The sequence below is a fragment of the Chaetodon auriga genome, chromosome 19, assembly GCF_051107435.1.
Source record: "Chaetodon auriga isolate fChaAug3 chromosome 19, fChaAug3.hap1, whole genome shotgun sequence".
In the NCBI taxonomy this organism is placed as follows: Eukaryota; Metazoa; Chordata; class Actinopteri; order Chaetodontiformes; family Chaetodontidae; genus Chaetodon; species Chaetodon auriga.
The window spans coordinates 7,915,487-7,943,376 of NC_135092.1; the positions used below are offsets into that span (position 1 = coordinate 7,915,487).

The 27,890-nt window shown below is 41.5% G+C and overlaps 1 protein-coding gene across 1 annotated transcript; it reads right to left on the reverse strand.

The window, feature by feature from the left end:
* Nucleotides 1-248: 248 nt before the first annotated feature.
* Nucleotides 249-27,192, reverse strand: phf24 (PHD finger protein 24). The gene is made up of 8 exons (XM_076757642.1): nt 26,691-27,192; nt 16,618-17,045; nt 14,902-15,087; nt 9,913-9,991; nt 9,005-9,207; nt 7,554-7,720; nt 3,147-3,224; nt 249-1,732 (listed from the first exon to the last, which is right to left on the reverse strand). The coding sequence occupies exons 2-8, from the start codon at nt 17,041-17,043 to the stop codon at nt 1,636-1,638; spliced, it is 1,236 nt and encodes a 411-aa protein (XP_076613757.1). The 5' UTR covers nt 17,044-17,045; nt 26,691-27,192; the 3' UTR covers nt 249-1,635.
* Between the last annotated feature and the right edge of the window lie 698 nt (nt 27,193-27,890).

Sequence of the window (27,890 nt, forward strand, 5' to 3'; positions counted from 1 at the left end):
GCATTATTGTTGAGCAGTTTTCAGTGGAAATATATAAGGATAATATGCTCATATCATGATATAGTGTTCCAAAATTTAATGATTCCATACAAACAAATCTGGCAATTTTATATGTCATATTGCCTACATTGGCATGTATTGTCATGGAAAAATACTCTCTAGATTTCAACTATACTGTCCATCCCTATGGTGAATGTTTTTGTTGGTATTCCGCTTAAAAAGGGAGAAAAGACACAAACCCAAGTATCTCAAGAAGGAGAGTAAATGTCATGCATTTATTTGAGCGTTGTGACATATTCCTCAGACAGTCAAGCTTCATGTCATAACCATACTTTATTCACTAAGAGGACCTGCCATTGACCCTTTGTTACATGGCATAAACACTATATGAAGTTCTACTTGTTACACTATGTTTCCAGTGATTCTGTGGGCAGTCTCATGTGCATTGAACTTGTTGTGTAACCTGACGTTAGAGAATTCTCACCATGTTTTCCGAAACAACTCATCAACAGTGCTTCTGCATATATTACATACGGCAAATGTTTGCACCACTTCTCCCATTGTCTTTCAGCACTTCATTACAGTGGTTATGTCACACAGTAGTCCATCCAAATCTCTTTCCCACAGTGCAAATAATGACACTAGAACAGAGGGGCGGATGGTTCCACCTTGTCAAAGTGCAGCTCTGAGCACAACAGGAACAAAACAGATTATATGGCAGTATATACACGTCACTTACTGGGTTAGATTTCACTTCACATCCCTTTTCACAGTTAGTACTTCAGAAAAAACATAGATTTTTAGATGAGAATGGGGAGAACAGAGGATATATCAGAGGATACAGGAATAAATACAGCGTTTTAATGCATAATAATTTATACTGGTGTGAATAGCAGTTCTCATATAATATAATGTATGTGGATAGCTTTCATTCCTGTTTGGTATATGATCTGATTATGGCAGCTGCAGGGTTAATGTCCTCCCAGGTGCCTGTCCACTTGTCAAAAGTACCAATAATGAATCTGCATGTGCCTCTGTGGAGTGTGATTAACAATTTTGATGGTGAATAGCACAATCCCATTACAGTAGCATGGGACTATTATTAGGACATGATGAGGCCCAAAGGAATGAATGCTCGAAAGAGTAACAGCCTGTCACACTAATGTACCCGCATGGAGAGCTGGAGGGCCATAGAGTGTGTGTTTGTCATTTAATACAGAGTGTGAGCGTCCTAAGAGCTTGTCTGATTGTATGCCTGATCTCTACACTCAAAAGTTTCAGAAATATCCCTGACTGACTGGTCATGAGTGGGTGGTTGTCTTCCTCCTCCTATCTCTCACATTTGTTGGAAGCCGTCGGGTTTTGGAGTTGGGACCTGTGACAGCTGCTGTCACTTGCATCGTCGGTGTGTCAGTCAGCGTGCGTGTCGTCAGTGTTGTGGGTTTGAGGTGATGCAGAGGAGGAGAGATTATGTCGATGGCTTGATCTGCTGTCTCTCAGTGCTTCATCTAGTCCACTCAGTCGCCTTCCTCGTGTCATCGTGTCATCACGTCTGTCTTCTCATCTGTAGACTATAGGGCACACCCTCTATTTCTGTCTCCCTCTCTCTGCCGGGGTGCAGCGGGGGATCCTGGACTATAGAGGCAGACGGATGTGCATGGCAGAACTATTGGGGCGTGCAGCCAAAATATAGATGGCACTCTCCCTTAAAAAGTCTGCCCAGGTCACTGGCCTGTTGAATAGAGAGAGGTTTGTTATGGATAAGGCTGCAACAATGAACACAAGAAACAGAGAATGATCATGAAAAAGCTATTGTTTCTTAAAGCTTCTATATTTTTCTTACTGTCAATAAATCTCATGGAAAGACCAAAACCAACAATGAAACGAATCTGCTAACAAATATTGCCTCTGTAGCACGCATCTGATTTATCCCATTCCTCTGTGCCACAGACCTTCATTTTGTTCCTTCATTACCATGAACAAACACACTGAAGTTTATTTTGAGTCAGTCCTACATACACCATCCTGGTCCCATAAATACTCACAATAGTGTGCCAAATGTGTATTTATCCACGGCTGAAAATAGTCCCCAACAAATGCAATGTTTACTCATGTTTGAGTTTGCTATAAACCACAAAGCCCATCTGTTTTAAGGAATTGCGTAGGCCTTTGAAAAAAAAAAATGAAAGTAGATGAAGTATGTTTGACCTATTTTTAAATACATCTTTATAGGAACAGAAGAGCCATTTGACATATGGAAGCTTGAAAGTACTGAGAGACAAACAAAATAACACCAGCCATTTTCTGGCCACACTCAAAAATTTGATTCTGATCCTTATTTTTGCTTGTGACAACCATGCTAAATATGTAGATGTGCAGATGTGATGCCACACAGCATACTCCAAAATTCTAATACAGTACAGTGACTGTGCAGTACAAATTCTTTGGTAATGCCATTACAGTAAGTATCTGGCCTCTGCTCTGCTGTAACATGCCTCATGCTGCTTTGAAAATTCAGTTCTAAAAACAGTGTTTGTCAGACCTCTGTGGAAGCATGTTCTGCTAATTAGTATTCATCTTAATAAGACTCTCTTGTGTAGCTCTTTGTAACTGTGGTTCCCTGAAGTCGCCTCCTGAAGTGCTGGTGCATTAGCTGAAATTGTTGAAAAATGCTGTAAAGTGGCATGAGGAAGAGTCTCAAAAGTCATGGTATATCAGAGAGGACTTCATTATCTGGTGACAAAGAGAAAGTGCATGTGAGGTCGTTTGCAGGGGCAGCCAAGCCTGAGGCAGGAAGGCTGTCGCCGTCCATGCTGCAGTCTACAAGGTTGTACTGTTTCACTCAGAATTAATCCCACTGTTGCTGCCCATACTCTCTTTCCACCGCAGGGTCATGACAGCCATATGTAGCCAGCAGGTCCAGTGGGAAAAGTCTATGCTTATTCTAACAGGGTGAACAATTTTATGTAAATTTCACTGCCGACTGGAGTCTGCAGGCCTGTAAAGCTAGTTAGAGGCGAGAGCCTGTGAGAAGAGAGCTTCACCAAATTGGTATTTACTGCTAAGGATGTTATTATGTAAGGTGCCGCTAATAATTTTGTGATCCGCCTCACGCTCGATCACTGAAAATACAAGAGAAGACAAACCTGCTTTCATCAGTCTTGCTCCTTTCACTGCCAGAGCTGGCTGGACTGCTCTCGCATATGGGGCCAACATGACTAATACTGGACCAAAGGACAAAGAATAAAAGAGAGGCAGAAAAGGACATGTGAGATAGTCAGCATTCAGACATTCAAATACAATCACTGGGATGGAATATTGTAAACAGATAAATTTGAGATGCAGGGCAGACTAGCTGGCGTCACGCTGGCCCCTCACTTGTTTTCAATCTTAAGCTACCAAGCAATTCCAGCTGGGTTTAAGGGACGGTGGGGATCGAACAGGAGAGGTTCATACGTTAATGCCATTCTTTGTGACCTGTTTTTGTCAAAACCAGTGTTTTCCACTAGTGTTTTACAACTGAATTACTTCAACATTCACATAGACTAGCTCCAACTGTGATTAACCCAAAAAACTGCAGCATCTGTAACAGTCAGTCTAACTGCCTTCAGTTGAACTCAGGAATGGCGACAACACTTGAGAACACGGAAGTCACCCACTGAATTCGTCTTTGAGTCCAAAAATGCGTTCATGTGTTTGATGTTTCACTGATCTATACTGTCTGTAAAATGCAAGATGTCCTCATTGCAGTTCGTCAGAAGTCATGAGGTGACATCAGATGACTTGTTTTATCCACCAACAGTCTAAAATTCAAAGAAAATCATCTCACTATCACAAAACAGAGAAAAGCATTGTTTGATATATTGGCTGACATGATTAACTGATCATCAAAATTGTTGGTGGTAAATCTTAAGAATTGTTGAAGATACTTAAAATCAGTGGGTTAGCACAATGTACACTTCTTTTTGCATGATCAGTGTATATATCCAAATGTGGAGCAGACTATGCAACTTCACATTTCACTAGAAACCCAAATGACTGCCTTCCACACCTACATGAGTCATGAGTTTTTGATCTTTCAGAGTCAGACAGAAGCTGTTCTGATGAACCTTCTGACTGACAGCTGCTTGAAAAACTCCCTTTCACCCTCGCACTGTTGCTTGGTAATGTCTATAATGCAGCGATCAAAGGGAGCAGAGTTTTCTGACTCACTTGGTATTTGCCTTTTAATGGCCATGAAAGAGGTTGCCTTTTAGTGTTTAATGTGTGGACTTGATGTGCACAGTGCGCACTCACACCCTTTATGTCCGCAGAGCCCTCTTACATTGATAAGAGAGACTTTTGAAGCAAAACTCCCCTTAAGTTAACAAAAGGCTTTCTTTTGATCCCTATAATTAGAGGCCAGCCTGAATCGTATCCATGCCTCAGTATAACAAGACCTAATCATATGAAGGGCTCACATTCACCTCATTAAGCTTCATTCAAGGAAGCATGCATCTGATTGCCGTACGTTCAGAAAGAGATCCAGTATGGAGTTAAGAGGGTTCTCTCCCTTGTTTTAAGAGCGAGGGTTAAATTACGAGTGAGATCTGAATCGAGGGGTTGTCTGAGACTACTTGAGGACTGCAGAGTGCTCGAGGGTGTTGAAGTGAGGGAAAAGGGAGACAAGCCGTGCAGCGCTGAGTCACACTCACCCACAATTCATAGGAGAGCAGAATTCCATGAGTCTGTGGGGAATGCCGCATGTTGAATAGGTGAGACGGATGGAATGGTACAGCACAGATTTGACAGCACAAGAGGTTACAAGAAGCAGCAGCAAATACATGCACACGCATTCATACAGAAACACCCCAGTGGTGGAAAGCATACAATACAAATTTGAGGTACTCACACTTTCCATGTAATTCTACTTCATACTTAATATATGATTTACTTCACTACATTATTTTGTAGTTATAGTGTACATATTGCTATTTTATACTCGAAGTGCTTTTTCAACCACTGACACACACACACACACACACACACACACACACACACACACACACACACACACACACAAACACAGTGGGTAAAAACAAATGCAACCTCATCAGAGTCAAACAGAGCTTATTTTCCTTTCATCATCACTCTGATGAGGTCTGCCTGTGAGTGTAAAACTGATGAAGAAGCGGTGATATTTTTTTCAAAATATCCAAAGTATTGTGCAGTGCTGAGAGTGATTACTTGTTGCATGTTCTGCCTTAAATGATCAAAGTCATCATGGATATACTACAGGAGATGGACACCATAAAAACAGCAGCTGTGCAATGCAATCCAGTACAATCGTAATTCAGTAAAAACTCTTTTTTTTGAAGATCGGGATGGTCGAATTTTGTTAAGGATTTGTCAGAGAGGTGTTGATTCAACTCTATGGTCTTTTCTGAGGCCGTACTTTGTGTCAGAGTTGCACCGGGTTGCGTTATATTGTGAAATGCATCTAATATTTTGCCTCTTCTTTGATCCAGTATCAACAAAAAGCTTCACAAAGGTAATATTTGTTGCAGGGTTGTTGAACTGGATTATTCTGTCCATACCCTGTAGCCATGTCAGGCACCAAAGCTTGACTGATCTCAGCCAAACAAAGCACAAACAGCTCAGCCTCAAGAGTCTTCCAAAAACACTGTTCAAGCGAGTTCCATGTAAAAGCAACGAGCTTCGTCAATCTAATATGTGACAAATTAGTAACAGCAGGAATTCAGTCATACTCAGCATCAAACTGGCAGGCAGCTAAGTGCCTGCTAACAACGTGAGTAGCAGCACAGAATACATTATTGAATGAAACGCATTAAGTGCCTTTAATACGAGAGGAGGAACTGGCTGCATTTGCTTTTCAATTTTTACTTGTTTTGATAAAAGCATGATTTAAATATGTTTGACTTGAGAGAAGGAGAAATTCTATTTGAGAAACATTTTGTTGCTCATTACAATCCTTTGCTATCAGCAGTGTTTCACTGGTGTGGGGCTTTTTTGCGTTCTGCACTGGTCGACGTGCCAGTCAAAAACAATGTCTGTGATTACTCGACTGAAAGCCCCTCTGCAGCAAGACAGAGAACATTTTTCAGTGTCACATAATGAGAGGGAGGTAAAGAAAACAGTAAAACTCAATATGACGGCCAGATCTCCAAAAAGGAAAGGAAAGGAAATTTTAGCTGAAGCAGACACCTGCAGGGTCATAGCTGTTTTGGGTTTGGCACACTCACCAGAGGACATGTTAAATTTAAGTGCTACTCCCAGTGCAGAAACTGAATAAGGACAGGGTTGTTGAGCTGAAGTTCATGTCATGTATGTTATGCTGAGAGTGTAATTTCAGGATCTTTTTGAGCATTTACTCATTTGGTTTATGAATATTCTCTTCCCTTTCATTGTCTTGAAATTGAATGCAAACGGCGCAATCACGGAGTGGTGCATTGGTACAAATATGCCTGCATTAACTTTAATCTTCCTCCTGTGTCTCTAAAGCTAACAAGCTTTGCTGCTTTGCATACAAAAACTCAGAAAAAAAACAACATTTTGGCGACAGCAACTTCAACAGATGCAGCAACTGAGCCCTGAGATCTCGGGAGGTTTTGAGTTCCCTTTTGATACCGAATTCATGTAGATGAGATTTACTTTATTGTGGTGAAATTACAAAAGTGGAAGCCTCATTGATGCACATCCCTTCGTCAGAGGTCAGAGTGCATTGGTGAAATACAGCTAGTTAATTAGTTGGCCACCTCAGCTGAAACACAACATTGCCATCATTACCATTGATGTTGATATAATGAACTTGTAAGGAAACAGTTGCTTATTTACACATCTAGCAGTTAGGGAGTAGCATAATTATTCATAATGAGGACTTTGAGCTTACTGAAAACAGCTGCCTGCTGCAGCTGAAACAGCTGACTATGAGAACGGTAAGCCCATGACTACTTAAAAAGTGGACCTGTGAAACCCAATTAAGTTGTGTCTCAAAGCCAACAGCAAACTTCTAAACAGGGCATTTTAACTAAAAGAGACAGATCTAGAGTCGTTGCTAATTTGGGTTCTTGCAGGTTGCAACCAGACAGAAGTCTAATTAACACTGAACATGTTTTCTGTTGTTAAGCACTAACGCTGAAAACACAGAAGGCTGTCTAAGTTGATTTTATCATTTGATATACTGGGCAATTAAAACGGTGCGTCATCTGCAAAGCAACAAAAATGGACACTGTTGATGTTGATTATTAACTTGACAAGAGGAAGCATATGGAATAAGAAAAGAACACAGCTTGTTTCCAGTCTTTTTTCCCTCTGTCTCTATTCTCTAAGCAGCTAAACGTAGTTTCCCTCTGCCAGCTGCAGTGTGCAGAAAGATGAGATCCTAACTTCCCAAACTTCTGCCAGACTTGTCCATAGACATATTTTTATCTCAGTCTAGACACAGAATACTTGTGTTTGCTCAAAGCATTCAAACTACTGTTCTTGGTTTGAATTTTTCGACATACTGTTGTTCATTGACCTGACTGGACTGGACTGTTCTTTGGTGCGCTCACCTCACATTGCAAGACTGCGAGTCTTTGTTGAGCTTCTGGAACCAGGACTGCTGGGCCTGGCGGCATTCTGCTCTTGTGATCACACCATCTTTATCCAGGGCCAGACCCAGGAACACTGACCGTGCCTTCTCTCTCTCCTTGCCGGTCAACAGACGCACCAGTGAGTTCTAGGAAAAATAAATCCAAACAGTGTTTGAGATTAGGTGGCCTGGATGTACTCCTTCACTCATATTAATTCCATTCCCTTTTTATGCTTGTGATTGCTGTAATGTTGCGGCCTGGAAAAGGTATTTTTGGGGCTGATTTCTTTGGTCTTAATCATTCTCAATCACATTAACACAGTCTGACATAATCTGCTAGCTCAGCTAGCAGAGTCACACACCATCTATAAATTGCACATTTAATCTCCCAAGCCAAAAACAAAGCACAATATTTAAACTTCAGTGTGGTGATCAAGTGACAATAAAAATGAGTAATTCTGGCAGGTAGATGCAAGCATTCGGCCCTGAGCCTTTCTATCAAACCAACCTCAGCATAATATATTCTTTGACCCATGTTCCTGCTTTCTCTGCAAGGCTGTCTCAACAGTAATTTGGTGGACCAGAGGAAGGCATGCCTTTGCCAGACACTCAGTCAACCAGGCTTTATGACACCTGCCTTCAATTGTAAGCTAAATTTAAAGTTCTGCACCAGGACATGACAGTGTAACAACATCAAGTTTAAGTAAGGCTCTTCTCTTTTGAAAAACACAATGTATATTATGTAATGCATTGGTTGCTGTAGTCTCTGACACTGTACATGAAAGAATATAAACACCATTGCTATAAATATCTGCAACACAATAGTTTATTTTGAGTAGTGAGACAAGGCAAACCTTCTCATCGCTCTTTATAGTACTCTATACCACAGTGAATGAGAGAATGTCAACAGATCTACTACGAGTAATTCCATGGCCAGGGATAGTCTGGGCTGATTGGTTAAGAAGGTGTGGGTTGAGTTTAGTAACCTATGACACAGGCTGGAGGAGCTTTGGCTTTATTTGGCTCATATTTGGCTTGTGAACCTCTTCTTGTTTAGCTTGATGTTGCCTCACAGTGCAAACAGCAGATATTTGGAGACTCTGGAACCATATTTCATTGTGTTAAAAACAGAAAAGTGATCATAAGTTTGAATGTTTCAGTGACTATAATGGATGATGCTTTGTATCTGGTTGTTCTTAGCCTCCTCTATAGTGCCTAAAAACACCCCAAAATCCCAATATTTTGCTCCAGTTTGTTCTTGCTATATTGCTTTGCAAGTCATTGTTGAAATTGAAGGCATCACCAGTAAGGGGGAAATTTGAGGATTTTCAGAGCGGCTTCAGACGCTGTAGCAAAATCAGGGAGTGTATACACTGTTTTCTAGTCATATTTTGAACATATTCAACTTGTTTCCCCATTCTAATGCTTTACCTCTGTGCGAAGCTTCCTCAACACTGCCAGAGACTCAAAGTAGAGGAAGTCGGACCATTCAATGTGACCCTTCTTCTCAGGATCCAGGGCTGCAAACTGGGCCAGGACTTCCTCCTCTTGTTCATCAGTCAGGTCTTTGTCAAACTGCTGCTTGGATGCAAAGTGGCGGTACTGCAGCAGCTCATCTGAAACCAGGCATGACTCTGCAGTGGCGAGGAACAATTCATCACATCAGACCTAATTAGGCACCTAGCAGTCTACCAGATATAATTAACTTATGGTGACTCATTCTGTACAAAAGCAAGACCACCTCCCACAGATTGCCCTCCATACAAACTGTGGAATTAATACCACACATTTGGAAGTAGACAACAGTGAGGGAAAGTAATGCAATAACTCTCTAAATTCTATATTTGACTTTGAAACATCTTTTATTGTTTGTGAAGAAAAATCAAACAAGAAACGTGGGATAGGAAATAGAAAAACAAGGCCAGGAGTCTACATCCTTGGTGGTTGGTGGCTGTGTGAGGCTGACCTTATGGCCAGTGGTGCTTTGAGCTGCATGCCAATGCCAGCATGCTAACATGTTCACAATGATGATGTTAACATGTTTATTTTTAGCAGGGTTAAAATATTCATTGTTCATCATCTTAGTTTAGAGCATCATTATTTCACTATAAATCCAAGTTTGACCTGATGATGGTGCAGGAGGAAAACTGAACCGTTATCATAATTCAGATATTTCAGTCTGGACCAGTGTGGTGAACCGACCCACAGAAGAATATTGCCATCATTAAAGATATATTAGGAAATTCCCTAACTGCCAAATGTTTAATGAAATGGACGCTGTGACCACATACTGCCACACTTCAACAAAATGGACTTTCTACCTCGATTAAGTGACTCACCTGGGATGATCTTGCACTGCTTGAAGGTCTCCATGAGGCTGTACATCTCTTCTTCTGTTAGGAGCAGATTCAGGTTATCCTGCAGAAAAGGGGGAGATGAAGGCAGAGAATTACCCTAAAAAAAAGTGATGCTCAGTTTCGGTTATAGTCAAGTGGTACATTACTTGATGTTTAATAAGTGAGTGCACTCTAATTATGTGGAGTCAGTCCCAGATGTGCCCCCCCTGCAATTACCCATAAACATACAAAGTATTGGATTATGAATCCATTTTAGCAATATTCTGTTTCCCAGGTGATTCACATGGTGTGATGCTCTAATTTTACCACTCTCTTCATGACTATATTATTAGTAAAAGAAAGCCAGAAGTAAAAGGATGATTTCCAGTTCATTTCAGTAAAGACATTTAAGTCCAGAGTGCCACATGGTTTGATATTTGATAAACATCCATGTCTGTTTGACTTACTTAAAATACACAAGACGCTGATTTAAATGAAATATATATGTAAATGTATCAAAATGTTATGTGGCTGACCTGGGCGTTCAGTCAGAGTTATGGAAAATGAAAATCAGTCTGAAATAAAGATGTGTGTAATGAACTGTCTGTATTTCTTGCCAGTCTTGTATCAGCAAATCCATAGGCAAGGAAGGAAAAATTGATCTGAAAATTTCTATTTGTATATTATTTGTGCATTATTTATCAGATAAGTGGCGCGATGAAACTTTGATGATCCCTTTGGGATTATTGAGGTAAGTCAGTTCCAGTTTGTTTACATAGACCTCAATCACTGTTGCAAGCTGCCAGGACTTTATAAAATCCATGTTATGAAATCTACATGAAGATCCACAACAGCCCACCCAGAAAATAAATGATTAAATGAAAGGAAAAAACACCCTCAAGCTCAGTAAATAACTGCAAAATCAAAATGGGATCTGTAGTCAAGGCAGAGTGGAAAAAGAAGATCATTATAGAGAATAATTAGACATGCTAAAGAATGGATTATAACACTAAGAAGATGCTGTGTGTGGACTTTTGGTGAAAGAAAATTGCAGTGCAACTGTTTGAGATGATTTCTTGTGCATCATGTTATCATGACCAATGTAAAAAAAAACAAAAAAAACAAAACATGACACCAACACCAAATGCTAGATTTTTGAAATACATAAGGTGAGAGTTCAGGGAGCTGATCAAAACAAGATTCAAACCGAACCTCGCCCTCGCCCTCGCCCACGCAGTGCCCCTGACTGGACTCCACACCTATCGCACAGCCTTTTCTATGCAGAAACGTTTGATTCACCTGCAAACCAACAAGGCCACATGGCCTCATTATATCAGCCACTGGGAGATGAGCATGTCTGCCAACAAGCTGTGTGATGTCATCCTGCATTTCTTCAACCTGTCATCAAGATCACAGTAACTGCCAACGAGTGCGTACTGTATCTGTGGCTAAATATTCATTTAATTGAATACAGTCTTTCCTGCTAATATCAGGGTGCTGCAAGTGGGTGGTTTTGCTTAACTTACTTAATAAATCTGAAGCACCCTACTTGATGCAGAAATCTCATTCAAAAGAAACTCACTCATATGAGTTTCCATCCATTTGTGCGCCCACTCGTTCAGGATTAACCGACACACATTCACTCCTCGTGGCCACTCCAAGGTCAAAGAAATCTAAAAATGAAATGGATAATATGCTCACGTCCTGTCTGCAACACTCAGTTGCAGGGATGCAGTCTGGGACGCCGTGTCCTTGTTTAAATTTTGATATATGTATGTCATTTTAACAGAGTGGAGCTATTAGTATGAAGAGCCTTAGCTGAGTGAGAACTATGCCCATGAAGGGCCGATGGTGTCACAGTGAAAAAGACTGTGCTTTCTTCCACATTGTTTTGTACCTGTCCTCCGGTGGCTGCTCTCGGCAGTTTTGCAGTTTTTTCTTCAATCACAAAGGCTTTTGAACATGGATGCATGTCAAGAAAGGACAGCAAGTTCACAATAAAATAGAGCATAGGAGCCAGAGCGCCACCAGTGACAATGCCTTCAAATCTATGGATATTGGATTGAATGTATCTTGCTGTCATCATCAAATTCAAAAAAGTCTGCTTATCCCTCCTTCATTGCATTTTTTAATATAATCATTATTATATTTATTCAGTGTGCTGCATCTTACTGATGAAGTATCCATGTATCTGTAGGTGTATATCATTCAAAAAATGAAATGAGCATCAACAAGAACAAGTAAATAATTGTGCTGTCATCAGGAAACTGCTTCCTTTCTTTGTTGTGTGGCATTTCTGACCATCTTTAAGATGCATTGTTCTCGTGCTTATCAAGCATTACCCCGAATCATACCAACTGTCTGCTATGGATGCTATAATTATATTGTTAGGTCAAAAATGAGTAACCTTAAAAATGATTGACAACATCTAGAAAATTAGTTATCTGGGACAAAAAAGGTCCCTTGGGGAGAAAGTATAATAATAACAACACATTCTAATCTTATCCTGGCAGCTTCCATTAATAGATATTTGAGACTGTCCTGTGAAAGTGTTTGTTGTGTGTTCAAACAGCTTTAAATAATCCAAAATTAGGCTAATGCCAAAGCAGGAAGTTTCAAAAAAATATTCTTATTGATTTCAAAGCTGCAAGAATCAGTTGTCATCACTTCCATGTGCAGCATTTTTTTTAAGCTCTGATAAGTTTGTATACCAGCTTCCCAGAAATCTTGCAGCTAAAGAATCAGATATCTTCCTCAGGAGTTGGTGCAAACGAAGCAGAGCTAAAAGGAGCGTGAATATCGGACTTAAATCCATCATTGCAGACACAAAGAGCATTCAAAATGAACGCTTATCTTGCCCCGTGCCGCTTACACATCCACCATATCCGTTATGAATGAACTCTTCAACTTTGACTGAAACATGACCTCAGGATCCAGCACCAAGCATCCAAAAGAAGCCTGTCCTGTAAAGCAGGGTCAGTCCTGGCCATGAACCCCTCCTGCCTCTCATTGACTGACACTGAGCCATACATGCAGCAGTCTGCTTTGAAGGCTGACTGTAAATCCACATTTAAAGGAAACTCAGTCCATCTGCCAGTCTCAAGCGTCTGTGTGAAATTAAATGTCAGATGCAACAGAAGGGGGGATTTGTAACAGCTGACTGATGTGTGCTGACAAAAAAAAAGCCGGTTTCTTCGGTCATGACGACGAGAATTCACTATTTAAACAAAGCATTTGTCTCTCTCTCACTCCCTCACTGAACTGTTTCCTTCCATTCCTGTTCCTCACACACCAAAGGAGGCAGCCAAACAAAGAGGACCTTTCAGTGTCCTCTCTCAGATTGTGCGAAAACATCACCCTCCAAGCACAACTCTGGCAAGTGATTTTGCTTCTCAGGGCTGGCGAAGGACAGCGAAGCCCCTGCTCCACATTGAAGGGTCCTCCAGCAAAAAGCACCCTTCAGCTGTTTATGCCTCGATTAAAACAGATTGCATTATGCCTCGAACAGGCCAGTGATCACCAGAGAGTCATCGGTTTTGGCATTGGCCTTGATTTCCTGATGAGAGGCTGGAAGCTTTTTTTTATTGTTTTAAAATCGCTGAAAACCGCTTCCAGGATGTTATTTGAACTCTGGCTGATGCATGACTTTCCAAAAAACTTTGGAACAGGCACACACTGTATGCTAACCAGTTGCCTGTTGCTGCAGGGATGATCCATATTCTCACACATTTAAAAGAAGACTGTCATTTGAAAGAGTGTAATTTTCACATTGCAACAGCCACAATTTTAATTATAATTTACACAATTAACAGTATAATAACAAGCTGCAGCCAGTACTGACTACTGAGAACTGGCAAATTCACTCAGCTGTAGCTCATTAATGTTGCTGACTCTCAGTCACTGACACTTTAAGGCAACAGCCACTGTCAGTGTTATCAGTTCCACCTGTGCTCTTCCTGTCAAACAAGGGCTGCAGGCTGCTGTCTGTGCTCTCTGCATGTCTGTGTCTGTACGTTTACACCACAAAGACGCTTTTGTGGAAGGAGAAAATCTTATCTGTATCAGTTTTGATGTTTGAAAAGGGGATAGGGAATGGGCTCTGTCTCACTGGTAGCTAAAAGGCACTTCAGCAGTTGTCTAGTGTCATCTGGTAAACAGGGTTGTTAAAATCTGCCAATGAAAGTTCTCTGTGATGCTAAAGCTGCTACAGAACTGAGCCGCCAACATTAGGTGTCAATCAAGTGTCAAAATGTTGTTAGATGTGATTTAACAGCAATTTGTCATTGTTATTAATTTGACATTCCTTTAATTGACTGGTTTAAAAAAGGACTCTGGGAGGACTTTAGTGACATGCAAAGTTGCATTTTATTTTATTTTATCTGATTGAATTCATGCTCAGCTTGTGATTATGCTCAGGCAAGACCATGTAGATCACAAATAGACTTTATCTAGAGAAAGTCACAATTTAATGTGTACTATTGGTCAGAAAATGCTTGTCACAATTTCATATTTTCATCAAATTATTCAGTTCCATTGTTTTTTAATGACTAAAAGAACAATTTCATGAAAAATAATCTTATGTACCAAATTAAGGACCTTTTTAGTATTCTCTGTAGCATTAGGATGTCTTGAGTCCTGGTGCAAAATGTTTTCCTTCACAAGTTGCTGTAACTAACATGGTAAAGTGAACAACGTTTGCTCCTGATCTTGGCTACGTGTGGCGATGAATGCTCCCAGCAGGGTAGTTGTCTCATTGTTTTGAGTGAGAAATGGGATGAAATGTGACAAAAAAAATGATCAGATCAAGGAGAGAGAAAGAATCAGGCTTAGGTTTGCTGAAATCATCCATGATAACCCACAGGCCAGTGCAACAAATGTTAACACTGACACCCACATGGTGTATTTTTAGCATACGTCCATGCGTTCACATTGATGAAACCTACATGTTTGTTGTCCAGCAAGAGATGGTGACAGTGAGCGGTGCAGACTTACACAATAGTAGCAGCTCCAGCCAGTAACAGTGTGGGCTGTATCTCTCATCTCCTGCAGGGCCTCAGCACGCAGGTAGCCCAGCTCCCTCAGGCAGCCGTCATGAAAGACACGAGTGCAGATCCTGCAGGGGTACAGGTCGTCGGCCGTCCACACCTCACACACGTCACACATCTCATCGCTGGGCGGCTGAGGTAAAAACGTCAGATTGTTCAGATTTGTTGCAAACTTGATCAACCATTTGATTTGGCAGACATGAGGATTACAAACACACACAAACAAGCAGTGCTTTGTCTCCTATCCATCAGAGCTCTGAATGACAGGTCAGGAGGCATCATCCATCAGTGGCAGGAGTGTGGTTTGATGGTGTGGTTGGACAGCTATTGTGTAACGTATGAGTAGTTTGTTCTGTGTTCTTTGCTTATGGTCTTTGATAGCCGATTAAGACAGCATCGCCCTTGATATGAAGACTGATATCTGTGCCCTTGTCTAACATGTTCACCATCAGCCTTTCTCCTGTAGACTCCCTTTTGAAGCCAGGATACACTCGGCTGTCAAGCCAGGGAAAATGAGTGCAGAATGCTTGACTGGTTAACCATGCAAAGACATTGTCAGTTTCCAGCCTTGCTATTTTTTTTTCAGCCCTTTTTCAGCGGTGTACCATCAGCTTCACGGCTGTAGACAGAGAGTAGATGAGACCTTGCCAATTTTTCTCAGTCACAGCTTATTTTAAGTTATGGCAGACCTCTTGTGACCTGATGACTCCATTTACATTACACTGCATCATCCCAGTCAAAATGAGATCCAGACTTTCAACAGGGAGATTTCAGATTTTTGTTTGTTTGCTTTAATGTTAAGGTGGAGCATTTTTCGCAACACAACACAGTGATGTACAACTCTGCGACACAACTGTGTCATCAGTGTAACACTGAACAGTCACAACATGTCTATGGATGTTTATGGATGAAGGAAGCACATATGAGGAGAACAGAAGTGGTTCCAAAATTGACCTTTGAGGTACAGATGACGATTTAGTGTCAAAGCATTGGCCTAACAAGATCATTGCATAATATTTCTTTACTCGTTCAGGTCTGGATACGATTTTTGTTCAGCTTCAGCCTCTCAAAATCCCCAAAATACATATCTATTATTACTGCAAGGTATATGCTTTTATTTCTGTTTCTTTTGTGAAAGTGCATCTTTGGAATGTAGCAAGTTGCCAGGCAATGTTTACTCTCTGCAAAATAGAAAACCTGATGGTGTCAGTGCTCCTGTGAACTCCATACCCTATTAGTCAGCGTCGCCCTGGATATGGTCACCTCTCTGAGCCAGCCAAAGCAGCCCGCCCACAAGATTCACGCTGTGAAGAGTCCTCGTGCACAACAGCAACACATCTCACAGCTAGCGTGGAAATAAAAAAAAAAGCCTTGCACTCACTTTCTCACCTTCAACAAGGGTTTTTAGATAAAGCTTAAGCGTCAGCCTGGCTGAACTGCTTTATCATAATGCCTAACTTGAAGGAGGAAAAGGAGATAATACGCTGCTGTTGCCATGGAGATTCTTTGACATCTTGGAGACATCTCTTTAATCCCAGGCGTTGGGGATTTATAGCGTGTGTTTTGTCAAAGTGAAAAGTATTTTTTATATATTCCTGATTCAAATAATACCCCGGTCATGAATTCTCAATGAGCTGTACAAAGATCATGAGCCATTTAATACCTGTTCTTTCTTTTCCAGATCCACCTCCACAGGCTGATCATCATCAGCTTCCCTTTTGGGCCTCACGAATGCAGGCGGTGTGAGCTGATGGCTTTTATCAAGGTCTTCAGGCTCTACTCCTTTCCCGTCCCGTAACCTTGACCAAGCCTCCTGGTTGACCTTACACTCATCCCTGGCTGGCGCCGAGGCCTGCTGGGAGGTCGACGGACCAGCGGTACTGTCTGTTTCCTCTTGCTCCGCCTCTTCGGTGTTCTTCTCCTCAGGATTGGCTGATGGTTTGGCAGGGTCTTTGCCTTCTTCCACTTCTCCTTCTGCCTGTTTGGCTGGAGCAGGGCGTTCCTTAATGCCCGCCTGGAATGCAGAGACGACAGCACTGCATTTCTGCACCCTCTCCACCTGCTGCTTCTTTGACATGAGCACTCCCATGGCTACAGACAGGTGGAGAGAGAAAGAAGGAGGGAGCAGTTAGACAAGTGCACTGCATTTACAATTTCCCATAACCTTGACTTACAACAGTGCAGTTCTTATGCAAGATTTAAGCCTCTGAAAACTTGGACTCTTTAACAAACTCAATATACTGTTAAATATTCATGACTAAATCAGCAACAATAAAAGTTAAACATCCCTGAGTATCATTTACTGGGAGATAAACCCTCAAAAAGCAGCTAATCTGCTTCATCAGGACTGTGCAGGTGGGGTTTGATCAGTAAGACTGGCACAGAGGAAAACCGAAAAACAGAAATCTCTCATGCACCACCACCAGAACTGTTCTAATTTCAGCAGATAGTTGTGTGGGACCATGTCTTTCATAGTAAGAAGCTGATTGAGAAAGTAGGTTTTAAGGGAATACATGAATATATTACACCACCCCTTACACATACAGCCGGTATGAGATTTCAAATCTGAAATAAGACCTTAGGGACCTCGCAATGGTGGCAAATGTTTAAGACAACATAGCATGCCAGTCGATGTTACCTTCATATACAAATGTTCCTCTTCATATCATCGTGAGAAAGGAATACTGTACAAATCGATGCAGGGATCGATACTTTTCTCTAATGTGTCTGTGGATTCCCACAACACATTATATGGAGGATGCTGTGCATCTGAACGCCAATAAATAACTGCTCATCAAAGTGCCAAACCTAAATCATTAAGATTTATGAAGGGTTGGAAGGTCATGCATCCCCATCATCTTGACATATTGATGAAGAGAAAAAGAGAAACATTTAGATAAGCACAAACAAACATTTAGTATATATATACAGGCTGTGTGTCTCTGTTCAAATTGCAGCACACAACAGAGATTTGGGTTTATTTGTCTCTATCTCTTCCAGTTTTTAGGTGGTTCAAAATATAGAGTCTTTTTCAGTGTATGTTTGCCAATTTCCAGTAAAAGATATATGTGAGAGTAGAATAAAATGTCTCCTGAGCTGCACACAGTCATCGTCTTGCTCGTTTAATGTGTAGTGCGGTCCACGGTGCTGATGCAAGTGTCACGATGTCGTTGTTTTAGTGACTTTGTTTTGCACTAATGACTGACCTCAGGATGTTTGTGTATGAATTCTGAGTTTTAATAGTAGGAGTGGGGTGGCACTGCCTGACTTTAGCATCCTTATGAATAACACACTGCATCGGGCAATGATTAAGTCATATCAACTGAACTGAATTTTAAGTGTTGTCGTTAACATATATATGTACATGCAAGATATACAGCTATTCAATATGAATCTCTTGTTGCATTAGAAAGTCGGAAAAAAAAAGACTTGTCAGGCCTTGCCCAAAAAAACAAATGCCTGCCCAGTTCCTTTCCTCTGGCACTTGGATTGGCCTTCATCCCAAAACAATGTGGGTAAATGGAATTTTGTTTTGTGGTGCTCACAGCACTGACAAAAGGCCAGCAGTCTGTCTTTCCACAAGCAATGTCACAGTTAGTTTCACTGGATCTACTTTCTACCAAAGTAACAGTCCCTACAAAAACTTAACTCAAATTGTCTGCGTTTCCAGCAGCGAAGACAAGACCATTCACTTCCAGTATACTGAGGAGTGTCCAACATTTCTATAAGCCCATGTTTATTTTTTTTATTTGTTTTTTGTCTTTTTTCTCACCAATGTTTCAGTTCTACTCAAGGGAGCTTCAATGCTATGCTGAGTGAGGTGTTATCCCATTTTTTTTCCAAACCAAATTTCCTAAATTGGTCAGGGATTCATTCTGGTGCGACCTTCCTCCCTGAGGTCACCCTCTCAACCTGCAAGCCAGCAAGAAACATCACCTGCTTTCCTCCTGCTAAACTAGCCTCCATAATTATGTCAGGAGTCCAGATTCTGCTCACAGTTCAGAGAATCCCAAGAGAGTTAACCTTTGGTGTGTGGGCTGCAACATGCCGAGCTCAGCCAGTCGTGGATGCCGTCTCTGACATTACCTGTCCTCAGTTCCGACAGTTCAGCAAATGAAACTAATCAAGATAAGATTAGGTAAGATCAGCTTTATTGATCCCCCGAGGAGAAAATTAACACTCTCACTGCAGGTTTTCAATGAGTTTCTGCTGGTTTTCAACGCAGACACTTGCAGTCTGCTGAGAATTTGTCTTAAACTAAGAAATTGTAATTTTGACAATGCTTGTCTATCAATTTACACTGTATGGATGGAATAAGCAAATTAAAATTTCAACTGATATGGTTTTTCTGGATCCACGGCACTCTTTTCATTGACAATTCCTGTATTTGTAAGGAGCCACCAACCAAATATTCTCCAGTGATTGCATAATTCCTAAACATATTAACCAAGATCTGATGCACTATACAGCAAACTTTGGAAGACAAAAAAAAGAAACATGCATAAATTGACTTAGTCCTCATTTCCGCTTAAGTGAGACACAACCGTGAATTCCATTATTGAAAAAAGGAGCCTGTCATGGATTCAAGTTGATTACATGGTACTTATGGGACATGTGTCTTTGCTCTCAAATGCAATCCCATCCATCCACGCTCCACATAAGTGCTCGTGTGAAATTCAATCAGGTTTATCTGAAGTGCAATGGGAGTCATTCCCTCTCTCTTCCTCCCAGGCTCAGACTCTAATAGTCTGCCAGCCCTTATGTTCTCAGGCTGCTGGTGGACTCATGCTTCATAGAGTGGAGAAGATGCAACACTCATTTGTATCACACAGACTTCAGCAGACGTGGCACTGTCGCTGTTTTCAGACATTTAAACAATCGGGAGGGGGACCTTCAGATACAAACTGTGAGATCACAGTTACAAGAATTGAAAATGAAAATCTTCTTTATTTCTTTGTTCTAGTTTGGTTTCCTGGAAAAAGTGATGCTTTATTGATTTTTGCACTGAATATCTATTGTTCCTGGAGTCTCTCTCGAAGGTGGTCAAAGGTAAAGTAGTAGACGTAGGAGTAGTAATAGAAGCATAGCACTCCTGTTGGGATTTATCAGAATTGTCCCATCAGACTAATTTTAACCATGTTTTGAGTATGTTGCATGTCCACACTGGAAAAATAACAACATGAAGTATACTTCATGTAAAACGGCAACATGCTCACAAAAATGACTCAAATGTGTTGTTGATGGACTGTATTGTTGCACAGTTCAAGCGATAGAGGAGGTCTTCAGGGTTAAAAAATATAAATAATTAACTAAATAAATATGGAAAATAAATGAAGAAACTGCTTTCACAAGGTGTCTATATACTTATCAAGTCTTGCTCCTTGGAGACACTGGAACACACAGATTATCTTCCTCAAGGACAACTACTTCATCTAAAAGGTCAGTGTTCCTTGTAACTATGCCCTCCTGCACTCTAATAAATAGCAGCAGCATGGTGAGAATGTACAATGATTAAAAAAAACATACATGCAGGCCGTGCAGTGGAATACTGACTCAGACTGTTATCCTAACTGCAGGAATGACAATCAGCTCAGTGGGTTTAGCACAGCTTAGGCTGAAAGGTTCGGTCCCATTATTTTAATGCAGGAGTAGTGTGGATTGGTTTTTGGGTAACAGGGAAAGGGGAAATAATGGAGTTCACAGCAGCAGCATCCCAATGTATCTGCCTGAAGGAGCATCTCTTTCTGGAGAGTATCTCTTACCAAACATTCTGGTTAAACAATAATAATTGATCGAGAGGGTGAGGTAGACAGGAAACCTGTGGAAAGCGATGGGAGGGTGTTGTGCAACAAATGTCTCTGGCTACAGTTGATCCAGGAACATCATGATATCTGTATATGGTATACAGTATGTACTATATCTTAATCTCTCAGCCACCCCAACAAAACAATTTAAGCAAGAAATGTATGCAGACACACAGTGTTGTACAGAACTGCCTGCACATCTGCAGCCTGTGTCCATTTTGGAGTATATCCTTTTGGCGTATATTCACATAATCTAAGAAGGGAGCATCACTCACGACGAAGGATCACAAAAGCATCACAAGTAACGCCAAAAGGCTGGGAAGCTATAATGTAAACTCATGAGGAAAGGTACCCACAGATTTCATGGCCATCCATCCAACAAATTGTTCAAACCTTTCTCTTAAAACTAAATGTCATGGTGGCACAACAGGAAGAGTCAGGCTATCACCAAAGGGAGCAGGATTCATTCTCTTGGAACCATGAAAGTCTGTCATGGCAATTCACCAAGTTCTTTATCAGTCTGGACCGCAAATGGTGGACTGACTGACTGACCGCCAGACTGACACTGCTCTCCCAAGAGCCAAACTGCTAGCATGCTGTAAAAAAGCAAGATAGCATTGGTTTGGGTGTTTTTTGTTTGAACTATTTGAATATATAAAGCTAATACATTCACAGTGGAGGTCATCACAATACAGGATGGCACGGTCATTATAAGGACTTAATTATCCACCCAACGTGACCTTCCAGCTCCGGCTCAGAGCAGGGCTGGCACAGACATTAGACAGCGACAGCCTTTAGATGCCAGAGATGCCTGCGAGGACCGGCTTGTAAACCGTTGCCTATGAACCCAAGGAAAAATGCGAGTTTGAAAGCTTTCACATGCTTCAAGGCCAGGCTTAAATCAATAGTATGGTTGATATACTCGATAAATGCTGGTGCCGCAGCTGGATCTGCAATTACTGTGCAGTGCCGATAATGGACCATGCCCTTTTAAATGAGATAATCAACAATAAACAAATTGTTCTTTAATAGCCAGCAAAGTGAATAGGCTTCATAAACAGTAGGGGGGAAAATAAGAAACAATAACAATAAACTAAGTGCTATTACAAGCCCCAAGGTTTTGTGCGCTCTATCAAATCAATGTCAGGAATAAATAGCACAAATTTCATTGTCTTTTGAAAGTCAGGCACTCATAACTTGAAGCCACAATATCGTTTCCCCTCTATAGAACCAAAAATATATACATAGATCAAAAAAGCAAAGTGGGAACAATGGTTTGCCGCCTTCAAACAGAGCAGGAAGCGAAGCCACTGCCGATGAGAACGTACCAGAGCACACAGACGACCCTGTCATTTTCAGGTTAACTTATGAATTTTAAATAAGGGCGCTATGTTGGGGTTTTTTTCTTCCATGCACAAGTCATTTCTGACACAAATGGGTCACTGCCTGGCTTTGATACCTCAGTTTATTAGATAGCACTGAGTAACCTGCCATTTACGGCTGCCTTGCAAGCCTGAGATCCGAAAGCTTTTGACCACAAACCTGTCAAACTGCTCGACCCTTTTCCTGCCTGACAGCAGTATCTGTGCAGCTCAACACCTGTGTGCACTTCACGCTCACAGGAGAGACGGATGATGCGTTCGTTTTCCATCCATAACTCCACTCCAGTGAGAATCTACAGCAAATAGTTTTTGAAGAAGACGCATCTCTGTTGATCAAAGGGGTTTTTAGAGCTGGAGTCTTGTGTTTGTAGTTTTGGCTGTCATTCCTAGCCTTATAATGAGATCGTACTCGCCAAGTTGATTGCTGTGATCTGACAACGTTAAAAATATACCTGAAGGGACAAGAAACAGTCACCTGATCATACATATTTTAAATACAGTATACCCCCCGGTTAGCTAAATTATTTGGATGATAAAATTAAGGAGTGATTGTAAAGCTGTAAAGCTATCATCCAAACTATCCTGTGTAACATCATCACACTTTAAAGACAAGTTTACATTATATTTAGTAAGCAATACAGGATTTTTTTTCAGTAATGGATATCGTCAGGGATTATAATTTGAGAATTTGAACCCGCTGACTGTTAGCAGGTTAGCTAGCAATTTAAACTAAATTTGCTTAGTTTAATTTAAATTCAGACATCTGAAGTTAAATTAAACTTAGGTGTTAAACTTACACTTCAATGCTAGTGGTTAAAGTGGTTATGTGTTCTTAGCTAGCCTGCTAATGTTAGCCACCAGTAAACCTAAAGGGATCATATAATCATCTGGTCTTGTTCATAGCTGAAAGTGTGAACTTTGGGGCGAATATTAAACTAGCTGTTGATAGTAGTAAATACCTCCGAACTGTAAGTTATCTTGCATGTTTGACCACAAAATGTTGTTTTTTTTAGTTTTTTGTTTTCATTTCTGCACGATGAATATAAATTATATGACGTGGTTTGAGGGATTATTCTAGATATTCTGTCAGCTACAAATAAAGTTGTTTAGATCATGTAGCTGAAACATTCCTTTGTTTACAACCTGTGTGATCATCAGACAGCTTGTGTTTTTTCTTGATCCATCACACAGAGTGATTTTTAACACATTTCCAGATCTCAGCTATTACTTTGGGAAACGCAGTGTTATCACAGACACAACAGAAAGGACGACCAAGACGACAAAGACCAGACATAAGTTGTGACGCGTGGCAAATGTTCCTTCAAGTGCCAAATGTATTGCCACTAAGGCTCAGCAGTCACCCACATTCAGCTTTCATATTATATTTGAGGGCAATACAGCCGAGGAGGATGGGATAAAACTCCCTCAGGCTTGACATTCGCGAGGATCCTACAGGAGCAGCTGCATCTGCTGCTCTGCTCTCCTTCCCGGACCCCTCTGAATGATTTAAATGCCCCTGGATAAAAAAAGATGTGGACCAAGGGAAGGAAAACAGGGCCACTCCTTGGGGCAGAACCTGACATGTATGGCCCAGAAAATGTTATTCTGTCAAGCTGCACTGAGACAGAGTATACTCAAGATGGTGAGGTACATCAGCAATCATTTTTTTGTCTTATGTGACTAGAATTTTCCTACATTCATCCATATTCCAAAGTGAAAACACCAGTTTTTGGAGGTGTATACGGAGAAAGTCAATCCTTCATTTCATTTCCCTATATTCTGTAGCACTTAATATACTTTCTGCATATGAGTCTAATAAACATTTTAGACTCAATTTGCATTCAGGCTCATGATTCGTGTCAGCAATTGACTGTGACGAGCTCTCAAATGATGAAGCTCTCAAGAGCATCTTGGTTTAATTAAATATTGATAATTTCTGAGGGAGGTGGCACCAAAGTGCTCTTCAAATCCTTGTGATTTTTTCTGCTCCTCTGCGTAATCCTTTTGTAGACCGTCCACAGTTCACTCATTAATTTAACACTACCAGACCATGGCGGGTGAAACACACTCGTTCGACTGTATCAGCTCACAATGACAAAAGCATTCAACGCGCCGGATTGACGCCCTGTCATGGCTGCGTTTATGAAATTCTTAATTCCACCTGAAGTCGTTTTGTGAAGGTTATGCATCTTAGACAGATGATAACAAAATCTTGTCGCTTTTGTCACACAGACTGGCTGAGTATATTATGCTTAAACAGGAAATTAATCTTTAGTTTGAACTGGATCCATTTTCTCCTCTAAGCAGCGGTCTATTAGAGGCCAACAGGGACATGTAAAGGTTTATATTAGTATTCAGTCCTCCGCTGTCCAAGTGTCACCATGGGGATGTTATTGAGATCTACAGGAGCTCATATAACAGCTATTAATCAGTCTGTGGAAAAAAGTCCACTACCACTAGGAAATGTCAGTGTCGACACTTGGTCAGTCTACAGTCAATTCTTTTGCTGAAATATATTCTTCTTTCTTGTTGTGTATCATCTGTCGGCATTATGCAGTGGGTCCCTTTCGCCAGCCAGCTGCCACTGAGAAAAGTGAAGAGGATATTGCTTTGAGATGCTGCAAAAGGTCACCGATTACGTGACCGGCCGCCATGTTCAACAATTTATTTAAAATAACTTCACCTTTAAAGATGGACCTTAGAATGGCAAAGTTCTCCAAAGAAAAGCAATGGATGTTTTCTCCATAACCTATTTGGCAAAACAGCAATAAAAAAGTACTTTTTAAGAGACAAGACTGCTTTATAGGATAATATTTTCAATAATCTCAGGAAAATGTGACTGGTGTTTCAAAAGAAAAAGGCAAACTTAAAGTCAAGTAAAAGTTTTTCGCTCCTTCTGATCCCTTTAACTATCTTGCAACTTTAATTTCATCATAGGGGCCTCTTGAGTTGCAGATGGCCAGGTTAGGAGGTGAACCTATCCTTCACATGACATACAAAACTTTGAATTTGCAGTTGTCAGTGCTTTTTAGATAACAGATCATAAGAAGACCCCGTTTCCAAGCCACATTTTGCCCAGCACGCTGTTATATATACATTCGCAGAAGCATGAAAAGGATGCTTATCTGTATGTGGCCTTACTCGCATGTTATGTGTAGCCTACTGTATGGTTCCCTTCCCAAAGCTGTCGGATGTCACTGTTATGTGCTGATTAGAATCCCAACCAGCCCTCCTTTTCAGTCCTTGTTTCAGAGGGGGGGGAGCGTGGTGAATGGAAGCCCCACAAAGCATGCCTTTTCATGGGAATGAATCCACCCTTTAGCCGAAGATCTCACCCATGGACCAGGGAAGCAAAGACCTGGAACTAATTACACTAACGAGTTCACTCTGATCCCTGTAATAACGAGTGAGTGGAATCATTAACAGCCATTTAAAAGATGCAGATGGACATGCACTTGGACACATAGAGCCAAATAAATCAAACACAAGAGCTTAAGTATGGTTCTCTTCATGCCCTCTGGTCTGCACTGGTGAGATTCCTCATTTCTTCTGGAAGAAGTGCTACATGCTTGAAACAACAACTCTCCCTCTGGCGTGTCATTGCCTCTTCTCCCGCCTGAGCACAACAGCATTCTCCACAAGAGCGCAAAAAGGCTCAACAAATGCATATGGGGGTTTTAAATTCAGCTTGTGAGCAGACCCCCCGAAAAAAACAGAAGTGTCTGAATGGAGGAGGAATTTAAATCTCAATGCATCGTTAGGCTGGAGACATCACGTTGGCATTCAGGCGCTGCCAGGCAGAGAGCTTGTGCCAGCCAAATGCTCTGAGAGAGTCTGACAATAACCACAGAGCAGGCGGCAGTGAAGCAGCTCAGGCTGCAGGGATCTGTCACAGACTGAGGAGCAGGGCTCACTCCAAGGATAACACCAAAACTGGCTTGTTTGTGGACCTGTAGGGGTTAGAATCTAACAACAACAGGGCTGAAAACAGACACCGGTGAAGGGCTTAATGGACAGCAGCGCTCCCCTTTGGGACGGTGCAGGGAAAAGTGGACAGAGCAGCTGGGGATGGAGCAAAGCACACAGCAGGTCTGCTGCAGAGAGGAGCCTCAAATTCAGAATTATCCAGCCATGCCATGAGTTGCAGGATCTCTCACTGAAACAACTTACTCTTTAAGGTCATAGACAAAGCCTAGCGCTTTCACTATTATTCCCCCAATGACGCACATGCAACTGTATGGCCAAGAACTCCAAATCCTGTTGATGTTTCCCCCCATTTTTATATGAAGAAAAGGTAGCTAAAGCCACACAGAAGAGCGACGTGAACTCCTAACAACCGCGCATCCACACCCATGTGCACGATGACCTAAATATGCATCCCATACACGCATCTGTAATGAGGCTTCCCAGCACATCCACCTAAACGAGTCCCGTCACAGCCCACGTTTGCAACATCAACACACACGCTGAAAACTGAATGTAGATCGGCACAGTTTGTTATGTAACACTGTAGAGAGCAGTATAGGAAAGCAGGCTGCTTGTGGACTCACCGTAAAGAGTAAAAGGCTGCTGTTCTGACTTTGTCCTTTCTGTCTCAAGCCCGGCCGTCCAGCATGGCAAGACTTCGCTCGAATGAAGTATGTGCGCCTTTACTCGCCGCTCGGGAGCCCCGCGGAGAGATGAATGGAACGGCAGTTTATTATTCCTTCCCCTCGCAGTCCCTCAGAGAAAATTTACAATCGGAAGCAGCTTCACCCCTGGCAGGAATAGAGACTTCTCCAGGAGCGGCGGACAGCTCCGGTGCTGAAATCTTTTTTTTTTTTTTTTTTTTTTTTTTTTTTTTCCTCTCTCCACCCTCCTCCTTCCTGAGCTACTCCCTCAGCATCTGAGGAGAGACAGCAGCCTGCTGGCAGTTGAGGCACAGACCTTGGTGCAGGCTCACAAGACGGCCACTGAAGTTAAATCACGGATTTATAACCATCATATTTGCAGCCCCCTCCCTCCTCCCGAGAGCCCCTGCGAGTTGGTCGTGATCATCTGGGTTAATAACTTGTGGGCTCCTCAGTCTTGAACCTGGAGCGTCTTGATTGGCCGCGACCACCATGACCCTGCACTTGCACAAAAACAATGACGTGAGGAAAGATGCTTCCTCAGCAGCCAGTTATTTCACGCAGCAGCCGAAAACGCAATAGGGGATCATTTGGAGCACGGGGGTGTGCAGCTTGAAGGTTTCAATCCCATTTGTGTCACATATTCAAAGCAAGTAAAGCCTGGAGTTAGGATTTTGCATGTGGGACATGGAGTGATCTTATGCATGCAGAGCTGCATCTGCACAGTGCAGATTAAATGGACTGCTGTGATGTTGAGAGGAGAGTGAAAAAGATGAAAATCTGCTGCAAGATCTTAACATTCTGATTTGAGACCACTTTGGGTTTTTTTATTTTTTCCATTTTAGGAAGTAATTTTTACAGTGACAACCAAAGAATCATATACGAGTTTTGAAAAAATGTTGTTCTCCTTAAGCACCAGGAAAGATGCAGCATATTGCATATCATGCTCCTGTGATGTGATTAATATATTACCAGTTGAGCTGCTTCTGGCACAGGCCCTGCAGTCAACAGCAGATGGGATCCAGGAAACTATTGAATAATTGCTGATTGACTATCATCAGTGTTATTACTTTTGTTAGAATTACCCATTGAATACTGGACAGTGGCCAATCAAATAATTGACCAATAATGTAGATCAAA

What these genes read in the sequence shown, in the direction of transcription:
- phf24 (XM_076757642.1), bottom strand. Translation starts at nt 17,043, where the DNA reads ATGGGAGTGCTCATGTCAAAGAAGCAGCAGGTGGAGAGGGTGCAGAAA. An exon ending in TGAGGAAGCTTCGCACAGAG is followed by an intron (nt 7,721 to 9,004) that starts GTAAAGCATTAG and finishes TATTTTTCCTAG; the next exon opens with AACTCACTGGTGCGTCTGTT. An exon ending in TCGCAGTCTTGCAATGTGAG is followed by an intron (nt 3,225 to 7,553) that starts GTGAGCGCACCA and finishes CCTTTGGTCCAG; the next exon opens with TATTAGTCATGTTGGCCCCA.